The 13731-nt window shown below is 60.3% G+C and overlaps 1 protein-coding gene across 1 annotated transcript; it reads right to left on the reverse strand.

Moving 5' to 3' along the window:
- Nucleotides 1-1974: 1974 nt before the first annotated feature.
- CUNH11orf24 (chromosome unknown C11orf24 homolog) lies at nucleotides 1975-13469 on the reverse strand. The gene is made up of 4 exons (XM_036221237.1): nucleotides 13298-13469; nucleotides 12190-12453; nucleotides 4037-4209; nucleotides 1975-3283 (listed from the first exon to the last, which is right to left on the reverse strand). Exons 3-4 carry the CDS (start codon nucleotides 4110-4112, stop codon nucleotides 2262-2264), a joined length of 1098 nt encoding a protein of 365 aa, XP_036077130.1. The 5' UTR covers nucleotides 4113-4209; nucleotides 12190-12453; nucleotides 13298-13469; the 3' UTR covers nucleotides 1975-2261.
- Between the last annotated feature and the right edge of the window lie 262 nt (nucleotides 13470-13731).

Genomic DNA, 13731 nt, shown 5'->3' on the forward strand with positions numbered 1-13731 from the left:
AGCCCGCAGGGCAGGTGGGTGACTGTGGCTGCGGCCCCAGGGAGGGGGCGTCTACTGCCCATGCTGCCTGTGCTCCTGCTCCGTGGCCAGCGTCGAAAGACAGACAGACAGACCTGCCCTGCTGCTTGCTTGGAGGCTGAGCTTGTGGCCTCCGCATGCCTCGGTTTCCTCACTGCAGGGAAGAGAGCCCTTTGGGGGCCACGCCCGAATCCGACTCACTTCCGCCTCGGCCTTCCATGTGGACGCTCGTCCCTGGAAGAGGCCCAGCTCCTCCCGTGTGCCTGCGTTGCTCTGGGCAGTGACCGGCCGCCGCCCAGCCCCTCTGCCGGGCGGCCTTCCCCCAGCTCCCCAGGCGGGCCAGGGGCCTGCTCCGCGGGCTCCCCTCTCACCCCCCTCCCTGTGCTTCTCACCCCTCAGCCACGTGCCGCGAGCTCCCGGTGGCCAAGAGGGCGGCTTCACCTGTGAACCCCCAGGTGACTGGCAAACGGGGGGCACCTGACACATGCCTGGTGAACGGATGCTGAGTGGGACCCCACTGCAGGCCAGGACTAGCTGCCTGGTCACTGCAGTCTGGTGGCCTGCGGGGCAGGGGGGACAGCCCGGGGCTCAGACCTGCAGGTCCCCTGGATTTGGACAGGCCTGCGCGGGGGGCTCTCCATGGTCGCCGCCGCCTGTGCGCTTTCCGGAGCCAAGCTCTCATCCTCGCGCTGCACTTGGCCAGGACCCACCAGGAGGGTCCTCCCTGACCCGGAACAGGGGGTCAGCTTGGCCTGAGGCAGCTTCTTAGCAGGGAAATGTGTGCAAGTCTGTTTTGTTTGTTTGTTTGTTTTAGAGGGGGTGGGGTCCCTGGCTGTAGGGCAGAAGAGGTTGGGGCTGGCATGGCCCCGGGCAGGCAGCAGCAGGGGCTGGACAGGGGAGTGACTGGCTCACAGGAACACAGGAACACATAGGCTGATCCATTGGACTCGAGGACGAAGCCCAGGTTCCCGGCGAGGGGAGCAGCAACGCCTCTACATTTAGGAGGAGCCCCGAGTGCCCAGGACACCCCCGGGGCTGACGCTGAGCTTGACTCGGGTATCATGAGCTTGAGGCACCTGTGGCCCACTAGGGGACCCACGGTGGATGACCGGGACTAGAACCCCAGAGAGAGGGATCAGGACTGCGACCAATTCTCAGGGGACAAAAGGACTTCGGAGTCCCTGGCTGGGGCACGGGGACGAATAGGCTCCGTGACACCCCAGGCCTCCGTTGCTTGGCTGTAGAGGTGCCAGCGGAGGCCACTAGTCACAAGCCGAGCCAGCCCCGTGGGTTGTCCCTCACCCTCCCTAACCAGAAGGAGCAGGCGCCCAGTCTGTGAGAACGAGCCCAGGGCTCCGGCTCCTGGGTTAGACTCAACCAGCCAGAGCACAAAGCCTGCCCCTCACAGGTGGGTCCAGGCCCAGGCCGCTGGGTGATGGCCACGCCCGACAGCTCCCCCAACTCTCTACCCTGGAGTGCAGAGCGTCCTGTCCCGGGACAGGGCTGCAAGCTGCCTGGAGCTCAGGACTGCGGCTGACAAGCCAGGGGCCGGAATGACCGCGTCCCCAGCCCCCGCTGGCACCCTCGCCTGTGCTCACGGGGACAGACGGGCTCAGGTGAGGGCTCAGGTGACGTGTGATGGCACCTGGGGAAGGGAGAAGCGGGAGGGCTCAGGCCGGTGGAGCCCCGCTGTCTGTGCCTCGGGGCCCACGTCAGGCTCCAGAGAAAGCATCAGAGGCGAGGGCGGCCTCTCCACAGGTCGCCACAGGCTGAGTGCGGGCAGCTCTGGGCCCCGGAGCGAAGCCCGAGGAAGCGCCCGGACACGGCAGACCCCCGGGGGTCAGTGACTGGAGCCCACGCCCGGCCTTCACAAACGCCAACGCGACCATGCGTTTTGAAAAGTCTCCCCTGTGGTGGCGTGGCGAGGACGAGGCCCGCACAAATGGGGAGACAGTCTGAATGGAAAGCAGTCGTTGCTTTAATTCTGGCCACGCTCTGACACCCCGGGGCCCACCCGCCCCACCCTGTGGCCGAATCCCTGCCTGCTCTGTCATGATCGTTTACAAAAATAAATATGAAAAAGCAGCAACTCTTCAGTGGCCGTGGAATTACCCTGACAGTAACTGGACGTGTGTAAGCATCTGGCACGTCCCCGAAATTGCACCGAAGAATTTGGAAGCACTTGGTTTGGTCTCTGGGAAGACGGAAGGCGGGGAGGCCCCGTGGGAGCCGCCCGCCGCCCCTCACATTTCTGAGTCCGCGTACATGCCGTTGATCAGGTAGTCCACCTGCGTGTAGCCCTTCTTCCTGTAGCGCTCGTAGGCTTGCAGGGCAAACAGGACCAGCACTGTGAAGAAAAGGGTCACCCCGAGCAAGAGCACCGCCAGCAGCGAGCTTCTGTTCACCGACAGGGTCAGGGGCCTGGTGGCGGCCACCAGGTACTGGCCTTGGGTGCTGAGCTGGCACGAGTCCGTGGCTGGCACCTCCGAGTCCCCCGAGTTTCCGGGGGTTGGCTCGGTGGGAGCAGGAGCACTTGTGGCTTCGGGCTGGCCCTGCTCTGGTGCCTGGGGCGCGCGTGGCCCAGTGGGCCCCCAGGAAGATGGCGCAGGGCTTGGCCGGGTCGTGGGGGACGTGGCCCCCACCGGAAGGGTCGAGCTGGCATGAGGCACTGTGGTGACAGCTGGCCCCTCGGCTTGTGACTTGGTGGCGGTCCCCACTGTTGCGGACACAGGAGCCACGGAGGGAGGTGTGTGCACGGAGGGGGCCACGGGCTTGTCTGTCGCCGGCCCGACGGGGGCTGCCGGGAGGGCCGGGCCTTGTGTGGGCGCGTTAAGGGTTCGTGGGCTCCTGGGGGTCACGGGGCTGGCCGTGGGGTGGCCGGGTGTGTGCTCGGCAGGGCTCCGGGTGCCCGCGGGGCGGCTCGCGTGGGCCGTGGTGGCAGCAGCCGTCGGAGGCGCGGCTCCCGGCTGCGTGCTGCTGCTGGGTGCCGGCGTCGCGGCCCGTGGCCGGGGCACCCCGGAGGCCGTGGGGAGCTCAGGCGTGCCCGCCGTGGCTGCCGGGGCGCGCACGTCGGTCCTGGGGGCTGGCCCTGCCGGGGCTGCGGCGGGGCCGGCGCTGGCTGCCGAAGTCCCTGTGGCCAGGGTGACGGCGGAGGCTGCCGCCGCGCCCCTTTCCTCAGACGTGTGATTAAAGAGGCTTCCCGTTGTCTCCCCAGATGCCTGCTTCTTGACCGAATCATCCCGCGTCTCGCTGAGGGCTGAGTACCCTGAACGTCAGAACGGGGAGAGAAACACAATCACTTTCGACGCCGCGCAGGGGGATTATTCTCAGACGCCGGGCTGGGCCCGGCCTCGCTGGGCCTGTCCTCCCCGCCCAGGCACAGGATGGCAGGGCTGTGCGCGCAGCTTCCCTCTGACCCCGCTGCAGGCACCGGGCCTGCAGCCCACCGCGGAGGCACTCGGCACTTTGATTTTAAAGCCCCTTGGCCCTCTCTAAACCCCAAGCCCACCGAAGATGTCAGAGCTTCGCTCTCTGATCCAGTTCCCAGAACGGAGTGAAAGCCTGCCATGACAGGTGCGATTCGCCATTAAGACCCATCGAGCACACACCTGGGTTTACAAAGCAGCTAAACTGTTCCCCAGATATTCCCGCCGTAAAAGAATGCTTGGTTTTATAAAAAAAGGCTTTGCTGCAGGATTCCTGGAGCTGACCAGAGCCCGGCACGGAGCAGAAGCACACTTAAATAGCTGACGTGTGATTTCATGATCTCCCCAGCGAAGACCAGGCTTCTAGAAGAAAGGAGACTTTGCAGGGCCAAGCAAGCGACGCTCTTGGGGCCCAGAGGCCCAGTCCCGTTGGGAGCTCCCTACCCTCCCTGGGCCTGGAGCAGCTCAGCCTGACAGCTCTCCCACGCAGCGGCCGGCGCTCCCGGGCTTACAGACCCCCTGTGGGCCCCCCGTGGACCCACGCTTACAGACCCGCCTTGGGCTCAGGGCAGTCACTCAGTGTTCTCACTCACCTGGATTCTGGGATGCCACTTGGCATTCAGATAAGGACAAGGAGGAAATGCAAGCGAGCACCAGGGCCGCCCACATCGTGCGGGTGAGCCGGGAGCGAGGCCGGACGGTCCCCGGGGCTCCCAGGGGGCCGCTCTCTGGCTGCTGCTGCTGTCTTGCTGCCTGGCCGAGGGACCTGCGGTCAGGAGAGGTCATCTCGTCAGTAATGCACGGCCTGGACGGGGGCGCAGAGCGCGGCTTGATTTTAGACTCTTCTGTGAACCTATGTGTCATGTGCCGGGTGCTACGTGAAATCAGACTGCAGGTGGCTTAATTCCCTTTTCTGGCTACACAGGTTTCGAGGACCCGACACAGCTGATCCCCAGGCTGGGCCAGGGGCCACACGGTCCCCTACTCCGTCATTCTGGTGATGTTTATCAGCGGCGACATGGCCCCAGTCCCTATTCCAAGCGGGAGAAACTATATACGTGGCGAGGTGCAGGGACTGTGGAAGCAAACACAGGGCAAACCCCAGACACCTGTCCTGACGCGTCGCCTGGCTCGACTCTGGTGGCCAAACCCGGGAACACGGGCTTGCAGCGTTGTGTATACAGACATTGTTCCGCGGTCCACAGGATGAGTCTCCGGCGGGTGGGAACCTGGAGCACTGGATATTGTCTAAATTACATTGCTCGGTTTCGGGTTTCTGGAAGGGTTGCCATCAGTTAAATGCTGATCAAGGGCCTTGTTTTTGTTGGCAACGTGGGTAAATCTGACATTACTTTGCCTGGCAGGCAAGCCTGGGAGCTAAGTGGAAAATCCGTATTTTAATTACTTTCCTCGCCAATTTTATTGAAATTTTAGAGAGATGCCCCCTTCAGGGAGAAGAGAAAATGTTATAGGCAGACTTCTAAGTCCCATATTTGTGTTTTACCCTAACAGTGTAGATGCTGACTCCTCACATCGCCCTAACAGTTCAACACACACACTAAGCAGCCACCGGTACTCACACGGGGTCGCCAGGCAAGGGGACAGAAACGCACGACCCCTTCCCCGCTGGAGAGGGCCCGGGGCAGGGCAGGGTTCCCGAAGGGCCAGCCCCTTCAGTGAAAGAAACGCTTCCAGGGGTCCGGCCTCGTGCTGGGAAGGACTTTTGGGCCCCCGTCCATTGGGGAGTGTCCTGACTTTCCTACGCTCTGCGCTCTGCTCCCAAACCAGACCGAGCTGGGCGCCCCCTCCGGTCTACATCCCCTCGCCCTGCCTCTCGGGGCTCCGCCCACGCTGCCTCGCAATCTCAGCCCCCAACCGATGCCTTCCGCTCCCTCCTCTCCTATTCCTCACCCGTGCGGACTACAGAGGGGTCACCAGCTAACCCTGACACGCTCAGGGGAGGCCAGCATGGCGGGCCCCACAGACTCAGAGACCGGCGGTGACCACACGGGATGGTGCGGACATGAACGTTCCCCTTGCAAGCGGGTCCTGGAGGTCGTCGCAGCCAAGGCCTATCGCTTCCTCGACACAGGACAAGTTTTACCCCAAGCGAGACTTTCTACTGCGTTTTTGCACCTTGGGTAACACACCTCCGAGACACCAGAGCGCTCCCCTTTCCCAGACCCCCACCCCTCAAGGGCACAACCGCTGGCCTGTGCTGCGGGACTCGCGCACAGAGAGGCGGCACACCGAGGCTGTGGGCAGGAAGCGGTTTATTGATGCCGGCACCGGCCCAGCGGATTCTCATCCAAAGGCCGAACCCCGATAGGAACAGGGCGGACAGTTCTGGACAGTCTTGTACTTCCGCATACACACACACAGCTGCAGAGAGTCCGTATAAGGAAGGGGGACACTGATTGGCTGTCAAGCTACACGGAAACTGGCTCACCTGTTTAAGCAGGTGCCCAGACTGCCACGTTAGCCTAGCCGTTAGCAGGAGAACCCTGCGGGAGGGGCTGGCAATCAGGACCTAACTGGTCAAGCAGGAAATGGTCCGGCAGGGTCAGGCTGCCACGTTCCCCCTTTGATGCTCAGACCCAGGACTGGGCCAGAGAGCATCATCTCCTTCTTCTGGTTCTTGGGTTAGGGGCTGGTACTTCCATAGCATGAGGACTTTCGTTGCAGTTTTTCTTTCTACTACAGTCTCTGTGAGGGGGGGTCTAAGTTTTGGCCTAAGGCGGCCTTCAGCTGATCCTACGTTCGTGGGCCTTGGGGCCTAGGAGATGGTGCAGGCTTAGGTGTGGTTGGACTCTGCAGCCATTGGACAATGTCTCCGACTGCTGGGCCCTCTGCGTGTTTGTGGATCTTTCCCCCGCGTGAGGTCCATCGCCAGCACGCCCAAGTTTCCCCTAAGTTTTCAGGCTCTAGGCAGGATTGGCCGCTCTCGGATCTAACCTTTATGTACCCCACACAGCGCTGGAATCCCCAGCGAGTGCAGAGCGTGGCGCTTAGGTCACAGCCTTGGGGCAGGCTGGTCACGGGAGTGAAGCCGGTGGCAGCGCTGGACCCTGTCCTGGACCTTCGCATGCAGCGAGTACAAGGGGGAGCGGATATGGGGAGCCCGGCACCACGCACGTGGCGGAGCGGGAGAAGGGAAAGTCTTCAGGGGCGCCATCCCGATGGGACGTCGTCCTCAGGCTTCGGCCGCGCATGACTGGTCAGCTTCCGGTGTGACCAAAGCGAGGCGACGTCTTCCCCTTGGTCTGTCGGCGTTTTCTTCCGGAGGGTGGCCTTGAGGGGCCTGGAAGAGTCTGGAACACACTCCCACTCTGCAGCAGCGGGTGGAAGTCTGCTGTGATGGATGGGTCCGGGGTGTTATTTCAGCGACCTTAACTGCAGTGGGGGCAGACAAAACGACAGTAAAGGGGCCTCTCCGCAGGGGCTGTGGGGGCTGAAAGTGCCACTCCTTTACCCAGACGGAGTCTCCTGGCTTACAGGATGAGCCTCAGTGGTTAAACTGACAGGGAGCCTTTCCCTAACCCATTGGTTGAGAGTCTGGAAGGTGGTCGTCCCCAGGGCCTGAAGCCATTGTCTCAGAGTCAACGCACCGATTTCCTTGAGGCCTCCTCGTCCTTTGATGAGGAGTGGTGGCCGCCCATGCAGGATCTCGTAGGGGGAGAACCCAATCTTCCTGGTTGGGGCCAACGTGATTCTTAATAGTGCCATGGGGAGGACTTCGTTCCAATGTGGATGTGTCTCCTGACATAGTTTTCTCAACTGAGTCTTAAGGGTCCTGTTCATGAGTTCCACCTGTCCTGAACTCTGTGGTCGATATGCGGTATGCAATTTCCGTTTAATATTTAAATTCCTGGCAAGTAGCTGCACTATTTCTGCTACAAAGGCTGGTCTGTTATCCGAGCCCATGGTAACTGGTAGGCCAAATCGTGGAATGATTTTGCGGAGAGTAGTCTGGCTGCTTCTCGGGCCCTCTCAGTCTGGGTGGGGTAAGCCTCGACCCAACGGGAATATGAGCACACAGAGAGCAAGAGGCACCTCAGCGGTATACTTCGGGCTCCTCAGAGGGGGTGCCACCAACACTCTGGACTCCCGGTGGGGCGCACAGCCCTTGCCTGGGGGTGTTGCGGGCACAGACTTGGCACCATTCACACACCGCGCGTGAGATGCCAGGGAGCTGGGGGACGTAGAAATACCAGCCCAGAGTGGATTCTAGGGCAGTGCGACCGAGGTGAGTCCTTTGGTGAAACCGTCTGTCAACGGCTAGGGCTGGGGTCCCAGGGACTGCAATTCGCCCGTCCTTGAACTTCCACCATCCGGCAGGGAGGAGGCTCCCCTCTTTGGTCTTAAATAAGGCTGCTTCTTGAGGCGAGTACTTGGGGTCCCATTCAACTGAGGGGCTTGGAAACAGGGGAGCAGTGAGAGCCGTAGGGCTGGCCACCTCCTTGGCTGTGGCCAGCCTGGCGATGCGGCCTGCCCTGCGGCTGCCCCGGGCCGCCACGGCGTCCCCGTTTTTGGTGTCCTCCGCAGTGCATGACTGCTCCTTTCTTGGGAGCCCACGCCGCGCCTAAGAGTTCTACAATTCCTGTGTTCATGTCGTTTCCCCGTGAATAGATCCGACCCTCCTCTCTGCGCAGACTCCACGTGCGCGGCGGGGGCTGAAGGCGCAGAGTCAGGGCACACGTTTGCACACGCTCCTGCTGCCGGCGAAGGCCGCGGGTCAAGGCGACGGGCTCTGCCTTCTGTGCGGAGGTGCCCTGAGGCCAAGGCTTTGCCTCAACAGGAGAACCCAAGGTCACCACCGCACGCCCCGCAAGCCGCTCATGTCCTGACGACGCTGCTGCCGTTGTACATCTCATCAAGGCTTCTGAGGGGCTGGTCAGGTAGGTCTCGTTACGATCTGTCCCACCGGCAGTAAGGTGGCCGGATTTAGGGTCCACACTACTTTGAGGTGGAAACGTGGGTTCTCACACAGCATTCCTTGGTATTTGGCCATCCGGGCATTGGTGAGCCAATAGTGTCCTTTATATTTTAATAAGGCCAGGATGGAATGGGGGACCCACTTCTTGTCCTAGAGTCAACTTGTCGGCTTCTGACACCAGGAGAGCAGCTGCTGCAAGTCCCTGCAGAGAGGTGGCCGGCCCTGGGCGGCAGTCAAGCTGTCTGGATAAGCCACGAGACGGCGCCAAGGTCCTAGCAGTTGGGTTAAGATCCCCGCTGCGATGCCCGTGCGCCCGTGGACATACAGAAAGATTTGGTTAAGTCCGGGAGTCCTAGTGGGGGTGTTAGTGAGCACCCGTTTGATTTCTTCAAAGGCCTTCTGTTGTGTAGATTCCCAGAGGAGGGGCTCCTGTTCCCCCGCTTTGTGGGTTATAGAGGGGTTTGGCCAGGATGGAGAAACTAAGAATCCAGATTCTGCAGAAGCCAGCGGCTCCGAGGAACTCACGGACTTGTCGCTGGGCAGTAGGGAAGGCAACCGAGCAGACCGTTTGTTTCCTTTCTGGGCTGAGCCGGCATTGTCCCTGGGACGGGTGGAAGCCGAGGTATTTGACTCTTTCTTGGCAGACGTGAGCCTTCCTTTTAGAGACCTTGCAACCCGCTTCCCAGAGGAGACTGAGAAGTAGATGTGTTCCTTCTGTGCCTTCCTCACGGGCCTTTCCTGCTAAGAGGACGTCATCTACGTCCTGGAGCAACGCACAGCTGCGTAGGTCTGCTGGGAAGGCCTTCGAATCCGAGGCTAGCGCTGTCCCGAAGATGGCCGGGGAGTTCCTGAACCCCTGAGGCAGCTGTGTCCACGTCAACTGGCCCTTGTCTCCGCTTTCAGAGTTTTCTCATTGGAAGGCGAAGATGGGCTCTGAGGAGCCAGGCGGATGCAGAAGGCATCCTTGAGGTCCGGACAGGTGAAACAGGCTGCCTTGGTGGGAATGAGGCCTAGGAGGGTATGTGGGGTGGGGATGACAAGGTGCAGGGTGACAGTCGCCTGGCTCACTGCCTGTAAGTCTTAGACTGGCCAGTAGTCATCAGTCCCCAGCTTCTGAACCAGCAGGAGAGGCGTGTCCAGGATGACTGGCAGTGATGGAGAATTCCATACTTCAGAAGTCTCTCTCAATGTTTTCGGGGCCCCACTTGTGCCTTGCGGGGGATGGAACGGTTTCCGGCGGGCTGGCTCAGCTTCTGGTCGTACTCCGCCTCCACTGGAGGAACGTGTCGGGCCCGTCCTGGAGGTGGTCTTCAGCCCACACTCCTGGCACTGTGAAGGGGAGCTCAGGGCCCCCTTGGGACCCTCCTAAGAGACTGCAGAGGTGCCGCTCTTCTCCCTGGGGAACTGTGAGTGACCCGATCCTTACTTCTGACGTCCCCAAGGTTAGGGCTGCCTGGCCACATGAGTCAAAGGTAATCTGAGCCTGGAGTTTCCCTAACAGGTCTTGTCCCATCAGTGCCACGGGGCAGTTGGGCAGACACAGGAATTCGTGGCCGACTTCTCGTCCTCCTAGGTAGCACTGGCAGGGCTACAGGAAGGGGCGATGGACTTGTCCCCTGGTGGCTCCATAATGGTAGCCTGTCTTTGAGAAAAGGGGCCTATAGGCCAAGTCACAACTGAGTGTTCAGCTCCAGTGTTGACCATAAAGTCAACAGGTCAGGCCCCGACTCTCATTTGGTTTATAGGCTCCTGGAGGCCCAGCAGAAGGGAGCCCGGTCTGGCCTAGTCATCTCTGAACACTTCCAGGGCAGCGAGGCCAACAAGGTCATCCCTGGTGACAGGCGAGCCGGTTGACAGCGCCCTGCACTACTTGGTCGTGTCTTTGGGGGCTGGGAGCCACTAATGGCCCACTAGGTTGCTAGGGACACTCATTCTTCCAGCGGCTCCGTTGGTGGCAATACGCACATTGGTCTTATCCCAGTCTCGTTTTCACGACTGGGGATTCCCCCCACTGACCTCCCCGCTGGTTTTGCCCCCAACTTTGTGAGGCACTTCTTCCTGGGGGCCCGGACCACTATACCAGAGCAGCTGCAAGTAGGTCAACTTTTTTCTTCACCTTTCGGTCAGCCTCTCGGTGGGCCTCTTGGTCGCAATGGACGAAGACCTTGGTCGCAACTTCAAGGAGCTGGCTGGCGTTCATGCCAGCAAAGCCTTCCAGTTTTGGCAGTTCACGCCAAATGTCTCCCTGGGCCTGCCCGACAAATGCCGCATGGATCATCCTCTGGTTGTCAGTCTGGGTCGAAGCAGGTGTCGAGGTGGAATGCCTCACAGAACCTCTCACAGAGCTGGCTTGGACTCTCTTCTGGTCCCTGGAGGACCTCTGAAGTCTGGCTCATATCCATGACCTTCTTCCCGCCTCCCTTCAGACCACCTAGGAGTACCTCTTGGTATCAGTCTAGCATCTGAACTCCCCTGTCGTCATTGGGGTCCCACTAGGGGACCCCCTCAGGAAACTGGTTCTGGGCATAGGTTTGCACATTCCAGCTTCCTTCCGGGCATGTCCCTCCAGCCATTTCGAGGCGTCCTGGGTGGTGTGCTGGCACTCTTCAGTGTTGGAGAGGGTCAGGAGTCACCGGCAATCGGCTCACCTGGGTTGGTGAGTCTGGATGATCGCTCGGAGGAGGTCGATCATGGCCTGAGGCTTGTCAGTGAAGGAGGGGGTGTGATTCTTCCAGTTTAAGGGATCGGTAGTGGTGAGGGCTGATGAAGGTGCGCCAGCCTCCCTGACTCTGACTGCCCTGATCGTAATAGATGGGGCCCTGGGTCTCCCATAAAGGCAACCGAAGCACTTCCCCTGACTGGAGACACCTTGGGCAGGGCTCTGGCAGGGCCATACGGGGTCAAGACAGGAGGTGGTGGTGAATCGCTGGAGGCTGGTGTGGATGGGGTCCCGAGAGAGATTGAAGGGGCTGGGGTGAACAGCTTGGAGAGAGAAATCGGCTGTTCGGAGGCTTTCGGAAGGGGCAGATATATGGGTGCGTGAGGCGGTAGGACCCCTTCTGCATCTTCTGGATCTGCTGACAACACAGGCTTCTTTTCCTTCAACTGACCTCGAGACGGTGCCAAAGCCTGGGCTAGGAGGACCATACAGTTCTCCTCTAGGCAATCAATATACGAGAATTGGTCTGGGTGGCCAGGTTGACTGGTAATGACTTGAGAGACCTTTGTAATAATTTCCCTATTGAGAAACCCTTCGGCTGGCCGCCCAACACCAATGGAGAGCCAGTCAAGCTCACAAAAGGTGCCAAGTTTCTGTGGGGTGACTCCATAGTCTCCTAAATAACACTTTTTGAGATTATTAAGCATATGCCCTAAAGGTGTCTGTTTACTCTGTTGTCCGCCCATCCTTCCACCCGTGGTCGATGGCGCACACACACTCAAAGATTCGCTTCGCCTGTCTCTGGCCACTCCCCTTGCGGGGATATTTCAGGCGCCTCTTAGCAATTGGTGGGTCAGTACAAACCCCTGACTCGGATCACTGGAGTAGACTCCCCTCGGAGATCCAGTGACACCACCCTAAGCCATATGAGGTTCGCCACGGAACCGCGGATAAGGACTCAATTCTTGCTTCGTAGACACGCCACGTCTCAGTCACACACAAACACACACCAAACACACCCCACCCTCTGCCCCTATGTGCCTGAGAGATCACGGTTTCCTCTACGAATGTACTCGGGTGGCGTCGGGAGTTGATCACACTCCCCTTCTGTCCTCTAGCGAACAGGCTGTTTCTGGGACCCAGTTCCTTACCACTCAGTCGGGCGGTGCTCCTGGGTTGGTTCCTGCGCCTCTCCAAGTTCCGTTGTGCTTCTGGGGCGGCCGCCCAAGGTCACTGGAAGAGACGTTTCTCCCCTTATGGGCAAGGGGCCCGTTGGCGCGCCAAGCGGAGTCCGTGTCTGAGTCCTGGGGGCCGGACCCCGAAGACAAGGGAGGGGAAAAAACGCCGTATCCGAATCCCAGATGAGCTCCCAGAAATGTTGCGGGATTCTCGAACAGAGAGACGGGACACCGAGGCTGTGGGCAGGAAGCAGTGTTGATTGATGCTGGCACCGGCCCCGCGGATTCTCATCCAAAGGCTGAGCCCCGATTGTAGCAGCCAGTTTTATGCAATCTCGTATTTCCACATACACACATAGCTACAGATACTCCAAATATAGGAGAAGCTTGATTGGCTGCCAAGCTATAAGGAAAGTGGCTTATCCATTTAAGTAGGTGTCTGGGGAACAGGGCCAGGGGTGGGGGGCTGGGGCAATCAGGAGCTAATTGTTTAGCAGGAGAAATGGTCAGGCAGGTTCAGGTTGCCACAGAGCGGGAGACCACAGGACCCTCGCGGTCATCTAGTTCCCCGCACACCATCTCTGTGCGCTGTAAATGTTAACTCTCCTGCACCTGCCCCTGTGAAAGAAGTCTGCCTCTCTCCATTTCACTTTTTACCCAATCCCAGCGATTTTCCCGCTTTGCTTTCGCCCACCTGGGTCATCTACCACCAGTGGATTTCATGTAATCCTCCTGATGGCTCCTTCTTTGAGTCTGATGTATAAAATAAGCTGCAAAACTGCCGTTCTCCAGAGCACTTTCTCAATTTGTTGAGATTTCGCTTCCTGGCAGTTGTCATCGGTTTGATTCAAATAAATGGAAAAAAATTCGCTACACTTTTCTCGTGTCAGTTCTCACGTCGACACTTCCAATCCTCGCTGTCTCGCACTCTGTGCCCCCATTCATCTTTGCTCGTCCTGCCCTCCGCCTCTCCCGCCCTCACGCCTCTGCCCGCCCCAACCTCCGTCTCGCTCCCAGCCGGTGCGGGCAGCCTGGACTACCGCTCTCCGGATGGCAGCGGCCAGCACCGCGGGCCCCTTACCTGGGCCCAGGGGCCCTCGCACAAGGCGCGCTCGGTCCGGTAGGGGACGTGGCCGGAAGCAGAGCAGTGAGAGGACTAGGCAGACTGCTCCGGGTCGCGGCCCCAGGTCGGCCCCTGGGCTGCCCCGGAAGTGACGTCGCAGGTGGGCGTGCCCGGGCTGAGCGGCAGCCCCGGCCGGAGGAGGTGCGGCCTGCCGGCGCCTGGCGCAGGCGGAAGTGCGCCGGAAGTGAGGGGCGTGGCTTCCTGACCCCGCCCACCGCCAGCTGGCTCTCGCCGCTGCTTTCAGGCGCTGGAAGTGGATATTTCAGACAGGTGTCTGGAGGAAGTGGGGTAGTGGTCGCTCCTGGGTTCCCTCATCCCCAGCTTTCGGCGCCTCCCTGCGGCATCCAGCATGTCGGGCTGGGGCAGTTTCAGCTCAGACCCTTAGGACTCCA

This window comes from Rousettus aegyptiacus, unplaced genomic scaffold (genome assembly GCF_014176215.1).
Source record: "Rousettus aegyptiacus isolate mRouAeg1 unplaced genomic scaffold, mRouAeg1.p scaffold_m13_p_5, whole genome shotgun sequence".
In the NCBI taxonomy this organism is placed as follows: Eukaryota; Metazoa; Chordata; class Mammalia; order Chiroptera; family Pteropodidae; genus Rousettus; species Rousettus aegyptiacus.

Excerpts from the sequence above, each read along its gene's own strand:
- CUNH11orf24 (XM_036221237.1), bottom strand. The coding sequence starts at position 4,112 with ATGTGGGCGGCCCTGGTGCTCGCTTGCATTTCCTCCTTGTCCTTATCT. Across the intron at positions 3,284-4,036 it reads AGTGGCATCCCAGAATCCAG|GGTACTCAGCCCTCAGCGAG; the intron begins GTGAGTGAGAAC and ends TCTGACGTTCAG.